Source organism: Mobula birostris, chromosome 24 (assembly GCF_030028105.1).
Source record: "Mobula birostris isolate sMobBir1 chromosome 24, sMobBir1.hap1, whole genome shotgun sequence".
Taxonomy (NCBI): domain Eukaryota; kingdom Metazoa; phylum Chordata; class Chondrichthyes; order Myliobatiformes; family Myliobatidae; genus Mobula; species Mobula birostris.
In genome coordinates this window covers 51,271,077-51,290,999 of record NC_092393.1, presented here as the reverse complement: position 1 = coordinate 51,290,999, position 19,923 = coordinate 51,271,077, and the positions used below count along the sequence as shown (strand labels likewise).

The window sequence follows — 19,923 nt, the reverse complement described above, 5'->3', positions numbered from 1 at the left end:
ACATGGCATTCCCTCAACACCACACCAGAGGTCTTAGACCTCGGGTTCATGGAGTGGGTCCAGAGTTGAGAATGGCTCAAAGAGGTATCCTCGCAAGATCCCACGGGCAGCGAGGGGAGAAAAGACCAGCCTGTGGATTGCAGATATTAATCTAACCTCCAGCATCGGGGATCAAGCGGGCTAACTCCAGTAACATGGCCCGAGAGACCCGGTACCCGGAGCCGAGAGGACGATCCATCCCAGTACTCCGGACCCCCACCTTGCTGCGCTCAATCAGCGAAGACGGGCTAACCTGTCTCGCCGCTGCTGGCGGTCCCTGAGCCCCGAGGAACCCGGCTTCGCTCGCTGGACCTTCCCCATCTCCGGGGGCCGCTCCACTCCAAACACACGCGGTCCGCGTCCGTCAGCGGACTCTCCCCGCCCCCTTTGTACACGTGATCTACCTCGCGGGAACCCCATTGGCCCGGGCTGCTGTCCGTCATTCGGCGGGCGGCCGGCGACTTCCGTTGCTAGGGAGCGTTTCTGGGCCGGCGGAGCTGAAGGACATTTTGGTTGTGTTAAGTTCTGTCGGATCGTCGGTGAGTATCGTCCGTTGTACCGGGTATTATGTTGGGAGAGGGAGCAGCCCCGAGTCTGTGTCCCTGTAGACTCTACCTCATGGTGACCTCTGCCACCGAAAAGGACAGTTTAGGACTCCAGCGCCGTGTAGTTGATTTATTATTGTCAAAAGCATTGAGATGCTGTGTGAGACTTCTGGAAGCTACTTGGACAGATCATTTCATACATTGAAAGAAGAAAAAAAAACATTTATATAATGCAGAATATAGCGCTTCGGTAACACACAGTGTCAAATACAGTCTAAGGTCCATGATGAAGATGATTGTAAGGTCGAGCTTGTCTTTATTGTAGAAAAAGTCTGTCAAGAGTGCTATAACAGAGAGGTAGAAGGTGACCTTCAGCCTGGTGGTACAAGTTCTCGAGCTTTTGTGTCTTCTGCCCAACTTAACACTGACTATATAGAAACATAGAAATCTACAGCACATTACAGACCCTTCGGCCCACAGTGTTGTGCCGACCACGTAACCTACTCTAGAAGCTGCCTAGAAATTCCCTTCCCCATAGCCCTCTATTTTTCTAAGCTCTGTGTACCTATCAGAGAGTCTCTTAAAAGACCCTATTGTATCAGCCTCTACCACCTTCACTGGCAGTGCATTCCATGCATCTTCCACTCTGTGTGTGAAAAACCTGCCTCTGACATCCCCCTTGTACCTACTTCCAAGCACCTTAAAACTATGACCCCTTGCGTTAGCCACTTCAGCCCTGGGGGGAGAAAGCCTCTGGCTATCTACACGATCAATGCCCCTCATCATCTTATACACGTCTATCAGGTCACCTCTCATCCTCTGTCACTCCAAGGAGAAAAGGCCAAGTTCACTCGACCTATTGTCAGAAGGCATGCCCTCCAATCCAGGCAACATCCTTGTAAATCTCCTCTGCACTCTCTCTATAGTATCCACATTCTAACTGAAGTGAGGTGTCCAGAACTGAACACAGTACTCCAAGTGGGGTCTGTCTAAGGTCTTGTATAGCTATTTATGTCACTAAATAGTTGTTTTGCTTTTACTTTTGTTGTGCTGGCTGTTTTTCCAAGACAGCAGAAAGCCAGTGGAGGGGGGGTAGGCTGGTTTTCATGAGAGACCGGGCCATGTTCACAGCTCTCTCTTGTGGTCTTGAGCAGAGCATCTGTGATGCATCCCATCCTGACTCACAGATACTGGGTAGCTGGGTATTCTGGAGCTTGCTGTGGGGTTCCCAACACCAAAAGGACTGGAGTGGTTCAAAAATATCACTCACCAGCACTTTCGTACATGATGTCTGCTGGCTAATTTGCAGGGTGAGGAAGGCAAGTACAATTCATCTCGAGAGGACTTGAATATAAAAGCAAGGATGTAATGCCATAACTGAGACCACCATGGTAGAAGTTAGAAGGTTGGCAAGGTGTGCCTTAGTGTAGTTCAATCCAGAGTTAACAAAGACATGGTAGAGGGTTTCAGCAGCAGAAAAAGCCAAGGGTTGGTCACAGATGTTGCACATGTGTAGAGGTGTTTGTGAAGTCACACTCAGCCTCTCTACCAGTTGCATTAAAAAAGTGAAGATGGTGGTTCAAAAGTAGTGGTGCTGTGGACCTAAGAGGATGATCTTCCCAATATTTATTAGGAAGAAACTTCTTCCCAATCATTGCTGGATATAAGACAGTGGCTTTGATCTTCCCAGTATTTATTAGGAAGAAACTTCTTGCCAATCATTGCTGGATATTGGACAAGCCACATAACAAATTGATGACAATGACGGAGTCAAGGTATGTGGAGAGCACTAGTAAACACTGGACGTTACATGTTACTCCTCATTGCATTACCTTTCTTTATTTTCTTCCTCAGGAGCACTTGGACTACTTTCAACATTTTTCTCCAGTAGAATTAGGTGGATGCCGAGCTTGCCTCTTTCATCTTGCACATCTGGACTAATCAAATCTCTTCAGATATTTTCTTATTACCGAACCATTACCAACAGCCAACGGTTTTTCACTCTCTCCAGGAACCTGAACTGTATGAAGGACAAAAAAAACAACCCACATCATCTTAAAGATAAAGAACGAAAAAATAGGGAGAGTGAAAAATGTTGGGTAAATAACACCCCTCCCCCAATACCTCCTACCTGGTGCTGTATGAAAGGATGCCATAACTGTGTATGGATTTCATATGCAGAAGAAATGACAGACTATTACCAGGATTCAGGACTGAGAGCCTTGAAGGCTATTAATGAACATGTTGATGATGAAAGTCTGAAGGCATTTATTAAAATGGAAATAAAATTAAGACAGAAAAAATAATCAAGTATGAGAGCATTTTTAAGCATATAGTTTAGCAATGTTTATTAGAATCCCGTTAAGGGAAGATTGAGGTAAGGAAGTTACTCCTGGTGAGTGGTAAAAGCAGAAAAATAAAAATCAAAGAGCTGCCAATGTTGGAAAAATAAAATTGAAAATATTGGATCCTGATGCTTTTGTGATCTGAAAGTTCTTCAGAAGTTATGATTAAGGCATAAAACGTGTTGATAATATAATCACGTTTATATTAGGTATATAGGTGATAATATAAAAATACAAATAAGCATAAGGAACTTAAACTACAAGAAAAACATAACAATTTTACAGCCCAATCCAACAAAAGCAAATATCACAAGCAAGACAGCAAATATCAGAGTTAATCTTATGTTGAAAAAGAGAAAGTAAACTTAAGGCGGCAGAGAAGACAAGACTGAGGTATTTAAATTGATGAAATGATAGATAAAGGTAGACTGCAGAAATTATTTGGCCTTAACAGAGGTGAATATAACTATAGGCCATAGATTTAGGATGAAGGAGATATGAGGAGGACCTCCTTCACTCAGAAAATGGCAAGAACCTGAATCCACTACCTGACATTTGCAGAAGTGTCAACAGCATTTAAGAAGTGTCTATATGAGCACTTGAATTGCCTGGACATTGAAGACTTTAGGCCAAGAGGTGAAAGATGGGATTAATGTGGATGAGTGCCTACTGGTTAGTGTGGATGTTGTGGACTGAATGGCCTATTTCCATGCTGTATGACTGAGGATAAGACAAAAGGGAGCACAACTGATGATGTGGAGTCAGAGTTATCAATATGATAAGCTGTTGATGATGCTTATTGAGGGAAGTTAGAGAAAAAGGAAACAGACATGAAAGAGCTGTGAAATACAAGTTAGAGCTGTTGGAAATACCAACCAGTTTAGAGAGTTTCAGTAGAAATATTAAAACTGCAGTAATATTGCTGATCGAATGCCACAGAACTATGCAACTGTACTTACAATTCTTATTTGTACTATTAAATTCAATTTGTCTTCATATTAAAATGCACCTGTGGTACCCAAATGAATTGGCAACAGCACATGACGAACATTGAACTCTATAACAACCTACCGATTCTCTCCACTAAAATCGAGGCAAGAAGACTGCAACTAGCAGGGCACTGGCTACGCCACCCCGAGCTACCTGCCAGCCTAGTCATCACATGGGAGCCCAATCATGGGAGGATGAACCTTGGGCGCCCTCCCAAGACTATGGTCAACATGCTCCTAGAAGACAGCGGCGCAGCTAATGTAGATGAACTGAACACACTGATGAGGGAGAGGGAGAAGTGGAGAGTCCATCATCGTGCCCAACGCCGGCCCCCTAGGCCTGAGTCGACATAGTAGTAGTAGTATGCTACCCAGTGCGGCCTTCTCTACACCAGTAAGACCTAACGTAGAATGGGGGAACTGCTTTGTCGAGCACCTTTGCTCCATCTGCCACAAAAGGTGGCATTTCCTGGAGGCCACCTGTTTCATTTCAACTTCATTCCCATTCCTATTCTGGTATGTTGGCCCATGGCCTTCTGTACTGCAACAAGGTGTCCTCACTCAGGTTGATGGAGGAATACCTCATATTCCCTCTGGGTCAGACCCAACCTGATGGCATAAACACCTGTCCTCTTCTCCTCACCTACCCACCACCTCCCTCTGGTGCCCCTTCGCTTTCCCTTTCTTCTATGGTCCACTGTTCTGTCCTATCTGATTCCTTATTTTTCAGCCCTTAACCTCTTCCAACTATCCCTTTGTAAATTATACTCTTTCTCCTTCCCACCTTCTTATTCTGGCTTCATCTCCTGATGAAGGGTCACAACCCAAAACATCAACTGTCTATTCGCTCCACAGATGCTGCCTGACTTGGAGTTCCTCCAGCATATTGTATGTATAAGCTTAAATGCTAGGCTTTATTAACCTCAGGTGAATTCTAAATAAAACTGCCAACAATGTGTGGTTGAGATCATCTATTGAATGGCAATGAAAGCCGCAGATTTGGTTTAATCAACATCTCTGTCAGTAGTGACATAGTCTGAAACGAACTTAAAAGAAATTTATCATTGGACACATTAAATATTGGAATTAAATTCTTCAATCATCATTTTACAAAGCAGAACACTTCAATAAATACTGCATTATAAATTCAATTAGCTTAAATGAAGTGTTTAAGCACTAAGAAGAAAACTTGCTTGTTGCTAAAATGGATACAGTGAATCATGGTAACACATGGAATCTGAAAATTAACCCTAAAGTTAAAGACAAACAAAATTATAGATAGCCTATGTGTATGAACTTAATGAAACAAGGTTTAAGTTGCCGTCAAAAACAGTAGCTTTGGAATTACAAATTGACTTGGATATAATCATGGCTCATCCTTCTGTGTCAACATCTGTAATACTAACATATTTTTGAGAGCTTATACTTGAAATTTAATTCAGAGACGGGTAGGATGATGGTGGTGTAAGTGGAGTGAACATGGAGAGGATGTTTCCAATAGTGGGAGAATCTAGGACCAGAGGCACAGCTTCAGAATACAAGAGACGTCCCTTTAGAACGTAGATAAGGAGTTATTTCTTTATCCAGAGGTGGTGCATCTGTGAAATTCATTGGCACAGATAGCTGTGGAGGCCAATCCATTGGGTATATTTAAAATGGAAGTTAATAAGTTCTTGGTTAGTAAGGGCATCAAAGGTTACGGGGAGAAGGCAGGAGAACTGGGTTGAGAGGGAAAATAAATCAGCCATGATGGACTGAATGGCCTAATTCTGCTCTCGTGACTTGTGGTCTTTAAATTCCTCAATACTGGATGAAAGACATTTCAACTAAATAACAAATTACTTTGTGATCTATTTAATTAACAATCAAAACTGATGAAACATTAGTATTTGATGGTGCACTTTATGTATAAATGATTAACAAAAAAGTATTAAAGATGGAATGTCCACAGTGAAATTGGGTCATTCTGAGATACCCAGGGGAACGTAACATTGTTCAAAGATTCAATTGAATGTCATTCATCCCACACCCTGAAAAACAAAAGACAAGTTTTACCCTGATATTACTTTTATTCTACTCTTATTGTCTGTGAACTAGCTATTCATATTTATACAATAAATTGGAACCAGCTTTACATAGGTCCAGTTTATTCTGTAATGATATTTTTAAATAGAGACAAAGGCTGGTCTCCAAGAATCCAAGTTAATAAGATGCTCTGAAACCTTAGTTTAAGCTTGAGACACTGCACAATGACCAGGACCTGAAAATAAAAGACAAACTAATAATCACCCTTCAAAACAATAGTGACTACATTTTAAAATTGGTGGTCAGAGATGTTCACTAGCTCTGGCTGTAAAATGGCATAGAAAATACAGAGTTAATAACTATAAGTCAAAAATATATAACTGTATTTGGAGAACTGTGAACAGAGCAATTTATGTAGTTACAAGTAATGTAGTTACAGAGGATCTGAAAAAACCTTGAGGCCATGCATCAGAAACTAACAGAAACAGAAGAGAGTCTGCAGAGGTTGGAAATCCAGAGTAACGTGCACAACATGCTGGAGGAACTCAGGAGTTCAGGCAGGATCTATCCCAACCTTTTTCATGCCATGGACCAATACCATTAAGCAAAGAGTCCATGGATTCCAGATTGGGAACCCCTGATCTATCAAAAGTCCTGATGGAGGGTCTCAGCCTGAAACATCAACTTTTTTTTACTTCTTTCCATAGGAGCCAGCAGTTCCGTATCAATGACATCTGTAATGAAATTTGTTGTTTTGTGGCAACAGTACCTGGCAAGACATAAATAGTTACTTTAAATCTTACACATAACAATCCCACCAACCACCTCCAAGAGTTTGCATTTCCATTATGTTAAAGTCGAAACTCAATAAAACTCAGGAGACCAGCTTCTTATAGTTACCTCAGTTTATTGCGTACCCTCCTGCAGGAGTTTGAGACCCAGTTGTCAGAGGGAAGGCACGTAAGTACTGCCACCATCTGACAAGTGGACCCTCTTGGTCAGGTTACAGCCGTATATTTATACATAGTAAGCCCCATACATTACTGTTGCAAGATGTTATTTGAACTGGTACGCCCACTAAGTCTGTTGGTGAGAAACTTAGTTACAGATAAGAGAGTCTGCTAGATCAAGGCTTAATTACAGATGGATGTGCTTCCAGTCCTTATCGGTTATTCCCTTTGCTAGGCCTTGACTTAATTACAGATGGATGTTCATTCCTGTCCTTATTGGTGAGTCCTCCTCTCCCTAATCAAACGAGGGTACAATGTACAATGTTATTAAACTCTCAATGTCTCCCTGCAAACCAAGGGAGAACTAGTATAAGCCGGATTTAGCTAACTGCTGAAGATAGACTTTACTTCAGTTCAGAAATTCCTATTCAGTCCCAATTATTCTTTTAGTCAGAGGTTACATAGGTTCAAGATGATTTCTTAATATCCTCAATTAATGGCTTCATTGAATACTTAAAGGCTCAAAAAGCACAAAGTAAATATAGATATTACCATCTACTAACCTGAGATTCATTTTCTTGCAGGTATTCACAGTAGAACCGAGAATTACAATAGAATCAGTGAAGGCTGACAAACAACTAATGTGCTCTACAAAAAAAAAGACAAACCGGGCAAATAGGAAAAAAAAGTAAATAAATAAATAGTACTGAGCATGAGTTGTACAGTGTCGGTTCACTTCAAAACCTGCAAAACTGGAAGTAAGTTATTCTCAATCTCAGGAAGAGAACTTCTGTATTGATTCCTCTAATTGTAAGTGTAGACAACAATTTTTAGAGACAATTTGACCTTTGATATTTATACACATCATTTCACAAGTCGAGTTTTGGATGACATCGAGTTGACAGAGTAAAAGCAGAAAGGCCGGTGAAGAACATGACTGTGCTTTAGCAGATTTGGTATGTCACCAAAGACACACACAGATTTCTACAGAGGTACAATGGAGAGCATCCTAACTAGCTGCATCACCTTCTGGTATGGGGGGGGGGGTGCTGCACAGCATCAAAATAAGCTGCAGAAAGATGTAAACTTAGTAAGCTCCAGCATGGTCACTGACCTCTGTAGTATCCAGGCCATCTTCAAGGAGTGATGCCTCAAAAAGGCAGCATCCATCATTAAGGAGTCCCATCACCCAGGACATGCCCTCTTCTTATTGCTATCACCAGGGAGGAGATACAGGAACCTGAAGACAAACATTCAACAATTCAGGACCAGCTACTTCCCCTCTGCCATCAGATTTCTGAATGGACATGAACCCATGAACACCACTTCACTACTATTTTTCTCTTTTTGCACTAATTTAACTTTTTTAAATCTATATACAGTATATATTTACTGTAAATTATGGATTTTAATTATGTGTTGCAATGTACTGCTGCCACATAACAAATTTCACAACATATGGCGGCATTATTAAACCTGATTCTGATGCTGAAATAATCAGAATCTTGAAATAACAAAGGCAAGTTCCATCTCAACTGTAGAAAATTTTCAGATTCATTTATTTTATCATATGTACAGTGCCTATAAAAAGTATTCACCCCACCTCCCAACTGCAAAAGTTTTCACATTTTATTGTTTTATAAGTACTGTTTTATTGTTTTATTTGGCCTGTGAGTTTGACGTCAGTGGTGGGTAAATTGATGGAAAGTATTCTTAGAGATGGTATATATAATTATCTGGATGGAAAGATCTGATTAGGAACAGTCAACATGGATTTGTGCGTGGAAGGTCATGTTTGACAAATCTTACTGAATTTTTTGATGAGGTTACTAGGAAAGTTGACGAGGGTAAAGCGGTGGATGTTGTCTATATGGACTTCAGTAAGGCCTTTGACAAGGTTCAACACGGAAGGTTAGTTAGGAAGGTTCGATCATTAGGCATTAATATTGAAGTAGTAAAATGGATTCAGCAGTGGCTGGATGGGAAACGTCAGAGAGCAGTGGTGGATAACTTGTGTCAGATTGGAGGACGGTGTGTAGCAGTGTGCCTCAGGGATCTGTACTGGGTCCAATGTTGTTTGTAATATATATTAATGATCTGGATGATGGGGTGGTAAATTGGATTAGTAAGTATGCAGATGATACTAAGATAGGTGGTGTTGTGGATAATGAAGTAGGTTTTCAAAGCTTGCAGAGAGATTTAGGCCAGTTAGAAGAGTGGGCTGAAAGATGGCAGATGGAGTTTAATGCTGAAAAATGTGAGGTGCTACATTTTGGTAGGACTAATCAAAATAGGACATACATGGTAAATGGTAGGGCATTGAAGAATGCTGTAGAACAGAGGGATCTAGGAATAATGGTGCATAGTTCCCTGAAGGTGGATCTCATGTGGATAGGGTGGTGAAGAAAGCTTTTGGTATGCTGGCCTTTATTAATCAGAGCATTGAGTATAGGAGTTGGGATGTAATGTTGAAATTGTATAAGGCATTGGTAAGGCCAAATTTGGAGTATTGTGTACAGTTCTGGTCACCGAATTATAGGAAAGATGTCAATAAAATTGAGAGTACAGAGGAGGTTTACTAAAATATTGCCTGGGTTTCATCTCCTAAGTTACAGAGAAAGGTTGAACAAGTTGGGTCTTTATTCTTTGAAGCATAGAAGGTTGAGAGGGGACTTGATAGAGGTATTTAAAATTTGATAGCGGGGGATTGATAGAGTTGACGTGGATAGGCTTTTTTCATTGAGAGTGGGGGAGATTCAAACAAGAGGACATGAGTTGAGAGTTAAAGGGCAAAAGTTTGGCGGTAATATGAGGGGGAACTTCTTTACTCAGAGAGTGGCGGCTGTGTGGAACGAGCTTCCAGCAGAAGTGGTTGAGGCAGGTTCGATGTTGTCATTTAAAGTTAAATTGGACAGATATAGGGACAGGAAGGGAATGGAAGGTTATGGACCGAGTGCAGGTCGGTGGGACTAGGTGAGGGTAGGAGTTTGGCTCAGACTAGAAGGGCCAAGATGGCCTGTTTCCGTGCTATAATTGTTATATAACATTGAATCACATGTAGCGATGTGCTACACACCGAGCTAGAAATAACGACATGCAGTCTGTAAGTTGCACTCGAGACTCGTTTATTCAAACTTCACGGCACTGGCTTTTAAGCAGTTCCCTTCCAGCCCTCTCCGGGCAGAAATGACATCAGAGGTGCATTACAAAAGTCTCTCCCCGCACACGGGCTATCTTGTGAGCTGGTTCGCTTGTGTAGGAAGTGGGTCGCCACATAACCACCCCCCCCGCCCCCCAGAACCGGCGATACAACCCCAATGTCCACAGTCTGGATCAGTCTCTGTTTGGGTGGTCTGCCTCTGCACCATGGTGCCTGAACCTCGACCGGCTGCGTCAAGTCCACATGGACTGGTTTGAGTTGGTCCACCGTGAAAACCTCCTCTTCCTCCCCCAATGTCCAGAACGTACGTGGATCCGTTGTTACTGATCACCTTGAACGGCCCCTTGTACGGCCGCTGTAGCAGTGCCCAGTGTGCGCCCCTTCGTACAAATACAAACTTACAGTTCTGCAAGTCTTTGGGTACGCAGGTCGGAATCTGTCTGTGTTGTGAAGTCGGTACAGGGGCCAGGTTGCCGAGCCTTTCACATAGTCTGTCCAGGACTGCTGCGAGTTCTTCCTCTTGTCCCCTTGAGGCTGGTATGAACTCTCCTGGGATGACCAGGGGTGTGCCGTACACCAGCTCGGCCGACGAGGTGTGCAGATCCTCTTTGGGTGCAGTGCGGATTCCAAGCAGGACCCAGGGAAGCTCGTCCACCCAGTTAAGCCCTTTCAGGTGGGCCATGAGAGCCGACTTTAAGTGAAGGTGGAAGCATTCCACTGGTCCGTTTGACTGTGGGTGGTAGGCAGTTGTGTGGTGTAATTGTGTTCCCAACAGGCTGGCCACAGCCGACCACAGGCTGGAGGTGAACTGGGCGCCTCTGTCGGAGGTAATGTGGGCCGGTATCCCGAAGCGTGCTACCCAGGTTGCAATCAGCGCTGAGGCGCAGGAATCGGTGGTGGTGTCGTTGAGCGGGACTGCCTCTGGCCATCCAGTGAACCGGTGTACCATAGTTAGGAGGTACCGCACTCCTCGCAACACTGGCAGGGGCCCCACGATATCCACATGAATGTGGTCGAACCTCCGTCGGGTGGGTTCGAACTGCTGCGGTGGGGCTTTGGTGTGCCGCTGCACCTTGGCTGTTTGGCACTGCGTGCACGTTTTCACCCATTCACTGACCTGTTTGCGAAGTCCGTGCCACATGAACTTGCTGGAGACCATCCGGACGGTTGTCCTGATAGATGGGTGTGCCAAACCATGTATGGAGTCGAAAACTCGCCGCCGCCGGGCTGCCGGGACGATGGGGTGAGGTTGGCCGGTAGCCATGTCACACAGAAGGGTCCTCTCACCGGGCCTACGAGGAAGTCTTGCAGCAGCAAACCCAAGACTGCGGTCCTGCAGCTGGGCATCTCGTCGTCTGCCTGCTGCGCCTCTGCCAGTGCTGCATAGTCCACCCCCCAGGACAGGGCCTGGATAGCTGGTCTGGAGAGTGCGTCCGCCACGACGTTGTCCTTTCCTGAGACATGCTGGATGTCTGTCGTGTACTCGGAGATGTAGGGCAGATGTCGCTGCTGGCGGGCCGACCAGGGATTGGATACCTTCGTGAATGCGAAGGTCAATGGTTTGTGGTCCGTGAATGCAGTGAAAGGCCTGCCTTCTAAGAAGTATCTGAAATGCCGGATTGCCAGATATAGTTCCAACAGCTCCCGGTCGAAGGCATTGTACTTGAGTTCGGGTGGCCGTAGGTGCCTGCTGAAGAACGCCAGGGGTTGCCAGCGCCCCTCGATGAGTTGCTCCAGCACCCCACCGACTGCTGTGTTGGATGCGTCCACTGTGAGGGCGGTTGAAACGTCTGTTCTGGGGTGCACCAGCATCGCGGCATCTGCCAAGGCTTCCCTGGCTTTAATGAAAGTGGCCGCGGCCTCTTCGTCCCAAGTAATGTCCTTGCCTTTACCCGACATCAGGGTGAACAAAGGGCGCATGATACGGGCTGCGGAGGGGAGGAAGCGGTGGTAGAAGTTCACCATACCAACGAACTCCTGCAGGCTTTTGACTGTGTTGGGCCGGGCGAAGTGGGCAGAGGTGTTGCCCCGTCTTTGGTAATCCTGTGGCCCAGGAAGTCGATGGTATCAAGTCCGAACTGACATTTGGCCGGGTTGATCGTGAGGCCGAAATCACTCAGGCGGGAGTAGAGCTGGTGGAGGTGGGACAGATGCTCCTGACGACTACCGCTGGCTATGAGGATGTTGTCCAAATAGATGAACGCAAAGTCCAGGTCGCGTCCCACCGCATCCATTAGTCGCTGGAACGTCTGTGCAGCATTCTTCAGGCCAAATGGCATTCAGAGGAATTCGACCAGATCGAACGGGGTGATGAGTGCTGTTTTGGGGATGTCTTCAGGGTGTACTGGGATTTGATGGTACCCCCAGACGAGGTCTACTTTGGAAAAGATGCTTGCCCCGTGCAGGTTTGCTGCAAAGTCCTGTATGTGCGGCATGGGGTAGCGGTCTGGAGTTGTAGCCTCGTTTAGTCTGCGGTAGTCGCTGCATGATCTCCAGCCCCCGGCTGCTTTGGGCACCATGTGCAGGGGGGAGGCCCATGGGCTGTCAGACCGCCGTACGATCCCCAATTCCTCCATCCTCTTGAACTCCTCCTTCGCCAGGCAGAGCTTGTCCGGGGAGAGCCTTCGTGCACGGGCATGGAGGGGTAGTCCCTGGGTCGGAATGTGGTGCTGTACTCCATGTCTGGGCATGGCTGCTGTGAACTGCAGTGCCAGAACCAATGGAAAGTCCGCCAGGATTCTGGTGAATTCATTATCAGACAGCGTGATGGAGTCCAGGTGTGGGGCCGGCAACTTGGCTTCACCCAGGGAGAACATCTGGAAAGTCTTGGCATGGACCAGTCTTTTCCCTTGCAAGTCGACCAGCAGGCTGTGGGCTCGCAAGAAGTCCGCCCCCAGGAGTGGTTGGGCCACGGCTGCCAGTGTGAAGTCCCACGTGAACTGGCTGGTGCCGAACTGTAGCTGCACTGTGCGGGTGCCGTAGGTCTGAATCGTGCTGCCGTTTGCGGCCCTCAGGATGGTTCCCGTCTCCGTTGCGGGTGTCATACCCTGTCGGGGGTAAGACGCTTATCTCCGCTCCGGTGTCGACCGAGAAGCGGTGTCCCGACTGTTTGTCCCAGACGTACAGGAGGCTATCCTGGTGGCCAGCTGCTGTAGCTATTAGCGGCGGCTGGCCCTGGCGTTTCCCGTGAACATGCAGGGCGGGCGACAACGGTGGGCTTCTGTGCCCCACCGCTGGTGGTAGAAACACCACTGTACATTGGCCTCCTCACTCCTTCCTCTGGGTTGTGTGCGCTCTGTTGCCGGGCCTGGTCTGGTCTGCTGTTGGGTGCGTGGCTTGGTAATCTGTCCGACGGACGCCCCACTCTCCCTCTTGGCTTTCCACAGCATGTCTGCCTGGGCCGCCACCTTCCGGGGGTCACTGAAATCTGCGTCGGCCGGCAGCAGATGTATGTCCTCAGGCAGTTGTTCCAGGAATGCCTGCTCAAACATGAGGCAGGGCTTGTGTCCTTCAGCCAGGGCCAGCATTTCGTTCATTAATGCTGACGGCAGCCTGTCTCCCAAACCATCCAGGTGCAGCAAGCGGGCACCTTGCTCACGCCGTGAGAGGTCAAAGGTCCCTATGAGCAGTGCTTTGAATGCTGCACATTTGCCTTCTTTGGGGGGTGACTGTATGAAATCCCCAACCCGTGCGGCTGTCTCCTGGTCAAGGGGGCTCACCATGTAATAGTAACGTGTGGAATCCAAAGATATCTGCCGAATCTGGAACTGGGCTTCTGCTTGGTCAAACCACACGCGTGGTCGCAGCATCCAGAAAGTTGGCAGTTTTAGCGAAACTGCGTGAACAGATGAAGAGTCGATCATCTTTGGTCCAAATCCCGTTTGGACCGTCGGGGTCACCAATGTAGCGCGTGGGCTATTTTGTGAGCCAGTTCGCTTGTGTAAAAAGTGGGTCACCACATACAGAGGATTTAATTTGGCTTTATTTTTGACACTGAGCAACAGAAAAAGACTCTTTTGCGTCAAAGTGAAAACAGATCTCTACAAAGTGATCTAAATTAATTACAAATATAAAAACACAAAATAGATGATTGCATAAGTTTTCACCCCTTTTAATATGACACACCAAATCATCACTGGTACAGCCAAATGGTTTCATAAGTCACATAATTAGTTAAACGGAGATAACCTCCACACCTCCAGATGGAGAGTCAAGATGTTTCAATTGAATGTAGTAAAAATACACCCGGATATGGAGGGTCCAACTGCTAATGAGTCAGTATCCTGATAAAAACTACACCATGAAGACAAAAGAACACTCCAAGTAACTCTGCAAAAAGGTTATTGAAAAGCACAAGTCAGGAGATAGATACAAGAAAATTTCCAAGTCACTGACTATCTCTTGTAATACAGTTAAGTTAATCATCAAGAAATGGAAAGAATATGACTCAGCTGTAAATCTGCCTAGAGCAGGCCGTCCTCAAAAACTGAGTGACCGTGCAAGAAGGGGACTGGTGAGGGAGGCCACCAAGAGACCTATGACAACTCTGGAGGAATGGTTGAATGGTTGAGGTGGGAGAGACTTCACCAACAACAACTGTTGCCTTGGTGCTTCACCAGTTGCAGCTTTATGGAAGAGTGGCAAAGAGAAAGCTGCTGTTGAAAAAAAACTCACATGAAATCTTGGCGAGAGTTTGCCAGAAAGCATGTGGAAGACTGAAGTCAGCTGGAAGAAGGTTCTATGGCCTGATGAAACCAAAATTGAGCTTCATGGCAATCAGACTAAATGCTGCCAAACACTGCACATCATTAAGATCACACCATCCCTACTGTGAAGCATGGTGGTGGCTGCATCATGCTGTGGGGATGCTTCACTGCAGCAGGACCTGGAAGTCTTGTGAAGGTAAAGGGTAAAATGATTGCAGCAAAATACAGGGAAATCCTGGAGGAAAATTTGATGCAGTCTGCAAGAGAACTGTGACTTGGGAGAAAAGTTGTTTTCCAGCAAGACAATGACCCCAAGCATAAAGCCAAAGCTACACAAGAATGACTTAGCAAGAACAAAGTTAATGTCCTGGAGTGGCCAAGTCAGAGTCCAGACTTCAACCCAATTGAGAATTTGTGGCTGGAATTCAACAGGGCTGTTCACTCACGATCCCCATGCAATCTGACAGAGCTCGAGCAGCTTTGTAAAGAAGAACGGGGAAAATTTGCAGTCTCCAAATGTGCAAAGCTGATAGAGACCTATCCACACAGACTCAAGACTATAAATGCTGCCAAAGGTGCTTCTACTAAATACTGACTTGTGTAATTGATTATTTTGTGTTTTATATTTGTAATTGATTTAAACCAATTTGTAGAAATCTGTTTTCACTTTGACGCGAAATAGTATTTTTTGGTTGATCAGTATCAAGAAAGCCAAATTAAATCCACTGTGATTCAATGTTGTAAAACAATAAAACCTGAAAACTTACCGGGGGGGGGGGGATACTTTTTATAGGCATTGTACATCGAAACACAGTGAAATGAGGCATTTGCATTAACAACCAGAACAACCCAAGGGTGTGCTGGCGTCAGCCAAGAAGGAACTAGATGTCAGAAAGTTGCTTGAGTTCTGGATTTTGATCTGATGTTTACTCTTTATAAAAATGTGCCTTTTACATATTGTTTAAATGTAACGATCTGCCACTCATTGCTACAGTAGCTGGAGGGACTTTTTTTTAAGGGAACCATAATATTTGGATCAAATAATTGAAGATAAACTGTTTCCACAGGAAGGAGCACCAGAAACCAGGAGAATCAGACTTAACCAAATTGCAAATGAAATCCATGGAAAAGGAGTTCCTTTCTGAAAAAGTGGGAATAATAGTCTGTTCTACTCTCCTTCTGCTATTTGGTACTGCAGCATGACTAGATCAAAAGTTTACAACATGTGACTGAGGACTGACTTCCACCAGGCATTTATAATGAACTTTAATGGACTGACGGCTGAAGCAGATTCAGCAGTGACTTTCAAAAGAAAAGTCAGCATACATCCTCTTAGAGGAAAATAAATTGCAAAGTTATGGAGAAAGGACAGGGTGTGACATAATTAGGCAGTTTTTTTCAATAAAATTAAAACTGAAGAAAGATTTTCTTCCATGCCACATCATTTTATGATTCTGCACAATGCTTTCACTCTCAGACTGAATTTGAATTATTTTACTTTTAACGCAGCAAACACCTTGTGTCTTTTGAGGAATTGTTTACTTAGAGATACACTATGGTGATAGGCCCTTCTGGCCCAATACCTGCGCCATCCTATTAACCAGCTAACCAGAACGTCTTTGGAATGTGGGAGACAACCAGAGCACTCAGGAAACCCACAAGGTCACGGGGAGAACATGCAAACACTTTACAATCAGCAGTGGAAAATGAATTGGGATTACTGGTGTTATAAAATATTATGCTAGCTACTGTGCTGCCCCATGGCAGGTAAAGCAGAGTTAAAGAGGCAAGGAAAGATGCCCTGTAGGTGAACAGAAAGCAAAGATACCCATTTAAATGAACACTACCATTCTGCAGTGTTGTAATATCATGTGGTTAGATATTTACTTACTGCCCATTACCTGCTGGCGTTTAGGGCAGCAATGGAGGTCCTTCAACTCTGGGTTTCCTTCATCATGTCAGCAGCTTCCTCTTGGCTTTCACCACGGTCAGTCATGCAAGTCCCAGGTAAAGGCCAAGGAATACTGTCTCACTCAGATGCAGAAGGATTTTTCGATGCTGTTTCCATAACAATTTTGTTTTACCAGTCAAGGTTGTTAGCCCTGAGCTGAACCCCCGAACCTGGAGGGCTGATGACCCACTCTTAATCTGTCCCCCACCCTTTCAATTGGCATGGATGACCCTACCAAGAGCCAAAGTATAAAGCCCCGATTCCAGCCAACACAACTTTCTGGGTCTTTGAGGCACACAACCATCCAAACCACAACAAGGTTGTGGTTCTCTTGGAGGATGTGGTTAGATGTTGGATCAGCACAAATGCTGGATGCTTGAAAAAAGAAAATGAGAAAATGTTAGATGTGCTTCAATCAGATAAGAGAAACATTGCAAAAATAAAAATAAACTGCGGGTGTTGAAAATTTGTAATAGAAACAGAAAATGGTGAAAACACTCAGTAGGCCAGGCAGCATCTGTGGAAGCAGGGAAACCCTTTTGTCAGAACTGGGAAAGTAAGAAAACAAATACAGTAAGGCCTCAGCCCAAATCATCGACTCTTCCTTTCCATAGATGCTGCCAGACCTGCTGAGCTCTACCACCAGTTTGTGTTTGCGTTAACTCTGGATCTCCAGCATCTGCAGAATCTCTTGTGTTAATGTTTCATTCTAAGTTGTAGTAAATGTGGAAGGGGGGGTGGAAAGGACAAAGAGAATATTTCTGTCGTGGTGAGGTCACCCAGGCAGTGGGATAATGTGTAGTTAGTAGAAGAGAAAATGAACGAAAGCTAGGAAATAAAGGCAGGTCCCAAAAATCTGCAGATGCTGGAAATCTAAGCAACACACACAAAATGCTGGAGGAACTCAGCAGGCCAGGCAGCATCTAAAGAAAAAAGTACAGTTGACATTTCGAACTGAGAAATAAAGGCAGGTAAAAGTCGCCAAAAGCAAGACAGTAGGTCCGTACTTAGCAGCTCAGGCTGTGCTGGTGGTGAGATAACTTAGTCAATGTCACACTTGCAGCAGAAATAGCTAACAGAAAGTGAGTTACCCAGTATGTTACTAGATACTTAGACAGCTGATGCTCCTCAATCTACCTTGGGCCTCACTATTTGCAGAAAAGGAAGCCACATATAGTATACGTAGGTCAGAATGAGAAGGGGATAGAGCGTGAGAGAAACATTTCACTGGATTGAAAGATGTTAACTTTGTTTCTCTCTGGAGATCTGCTTTAGGTTCTCTTCAGAGAATCAAAGCGGACATAGGAGCAATTAAAAATAAAATTCTAACTAGGGAGGTATTTAAAAGAACGCTTGCAAAAACTGGGATTAATGGCAGATTCACAAAATGAGTCAAAATGCCGCTCACTCCTATAAGTGGCACAGCACTGGGCTGCACTGTAGTACTGTACTGTATAGCAGTTAGCGCAATGCTGTTATAGCTCGGGGCATCTGGCTTCTGAGCGCAATCCCAGTGTACTCTGTAAAGGCAGTTGTATGGCCTGTCCATGGCGGGTGATGGGATGAGATGGGGGTGGGGCGGTGATGGGATGAGATGGGGCGGGTGATGGGATGAGATGGGGGGTGGGGTGGGTGATGGGACGAGATGGGGAGGTGGGGCAGGTGATGGGATGAGATGGGGGGGTGGGGTGGGTGATGGGATGAGACGGGGGTGGGGTGGGTGATGGGACGAGACGGGGGGGTGATGGGATGAGACGGGGCGGGTGATGGGATAAGACAGGTGGGGGGGTGATGGGATGAGATGGGGGGGTGATGGAATGAGACGAGGGGCGGGTGATGGGATGAGACGAGGGGTTGATGGGAAGAGACGGGGGGTGATGGGATGAGATGGGGCGGGTGATAGGATGAGACGGGGGGTGATGGGATGAGACAGGGGGCGGGTGATGGGATGAGACGGGGGGTGGGGTGGGTGATGGGAAGAGACGGGGTGGGTGACGGGATGAGATGGGGGGGTGGGGTGGGTGATGGGATGAGATGGGGAGGTGGGGCGGGTGATGGGATGAGACGGGGGTGGGGTGGGTGATGGGATGAGACAGGGGCGGGTGATGGGATGAGGCAGAGGGGGCGGGTGATGGGATGAGGCGGAGGGGGCGGGTGATGGGATGAAACGGGGGAGTTGATGGGATGAGGCGGGAGGGGAGCCTGGTGATGTGAAGGAGTCGGGGAGTGGAGAGGGATGGGCGATGAGGAGTGGGCTGAGATGTGGTGGGATAAGGGGGATTTGGTGTGGTGAGTGTGGGGGATGGTCGACGTTTCGGGTTGAAACTCTCCTTTCCACTCCCCCCCCCCCCCACTAACTGTACATTATCCGAAAATCTCTCCCCCACCCCCCAGATGCAGCCCGACCCACTGAGTTCCTCCAGTATATCTTGTTACTGCAGATTGCAGCTTCTGCGGTCTCTCAAATCCTTCGAGACTGGGAAAAAAAATACAACAAACCCTGAATAATATTCGGAATGTTTTGTTAAACTAGCTTCTTCCAGCCTCCTCCCCTGTAGCACTGTGTGTGAGTTTTCCCACTGCTGCTGTTTGGAAGCGTTCTGCTGCGCGGGGTAGCGAGCTGTAAGTGGAACACGCCAACTCCGCCGTACGTACTGGTGTTGTTGACTCCGGTTCAGGTGCCGTCACATGATGTCCTGACCCTTTCACTCTCACTCGCTCAGTGCACTGACGTGTTCCGTGAGGTTGCAGTGCGGTCCGGGAACTCCGAACGGAGGCATTAACCCGCAGTCCTCGCCCCGGCGGCTCACATTTCTCCCCTCATTCCCTCCCCTGCAAAAGCAAGAGAAAGAAAAGCTTTCCCGACCACCTCCGGCAGCGGGCGAGATGGAAGGAAACGCGTACGGCGCAGCCATGGCGGGCGGGGCGTTTGATCTGAAGAACTTTCTCCAGAAGCCGTATGTTATCGCTCGGATCGTAAGCTGGGTGAGTGACGGGGGGGGGGGGGGTCGGGGACCCCAGTATTGGGCTTCTGTGGCGGAGGTGGGTCGGGCTACCGGTCAGTTTCAGGAACGGGTGGCACTTGGCACAGCCAGATCTAGGAAGCGAGAATGGCCTCCGCAAAAACTTCAAATGGCGCTGCTAAACTTCAGCAGAGTCTGGCAAACGCATGGGCAAGAGTTGGTGACAGTTGTTTTTTGCAACTTGTGTTTC

The 19,923-nt window shown here is 46.2% G+C and overlaps 2 protein-coding genes and 1 long non-coding RNA gene across 4 annotated transcripts in view; 1 reads left to right on the top strand and 2 right to left on the bottom strand.

Moving 5' to 3' along the window:
• The window catches only part of LOC140187291 (coiled-coil domain-containing protein 137-like), a 32,970-nt gene extending 32,557 nt beyond the window's left edge, over nt 1–413 (bottom strand). The window contains exon 1 of the mRNA XM_072242451.1: nt 293–413. Within this exon, the coding sequence (XP_072098552.1) occupies nt 293–360 (68 nt within the window). The 5' untranslated portion in view covers nt 361–413. The remainder of the gene's footprint in view (nt 1–292) is intronic.
• Nucleotides 414–6,334: 5,921 nt separating this feature from the next.
• Nucleotides 6,335–19,597, bottom strand: LOC140187293 (uncharacterized). Of its 2 annotated transcripts, none has more exons than XR_011883053.1 (3): nt 19,366–19,597; nt 8,008–8,133; nt 6,335–6,712 (listed from the first exon to the last, which is right to left on the bottom strand). It is a non-coding gene; the product is annotated as an uncharacterized lncRNA (long non-coding RNA). The 2 variants fall into 2 exon arrangements; XR_011883054.1 differs by lacking the exon at nt 6,335–6,712 and adding an exon at nt 7,457–7,541.
• syngr2b (synaptogyrin 2b) overlaps nt 19,396–19,923 on the top strand; it is a 58,525-nt gene continuing 57,997 nt past the window's right edge. The window contains exon 1 of the mRNA XM_072242453.1: nt 19,396–19,695. Within this exon, the coding sequence (XP_072098554.1) occupies nt 19,597–19,695 (99 nt within the window). The 5' untranslated portion in view covers nt 19,396–19,596. The remainder of the gene's footprint in view (nt 19,696–19,923) is intronic.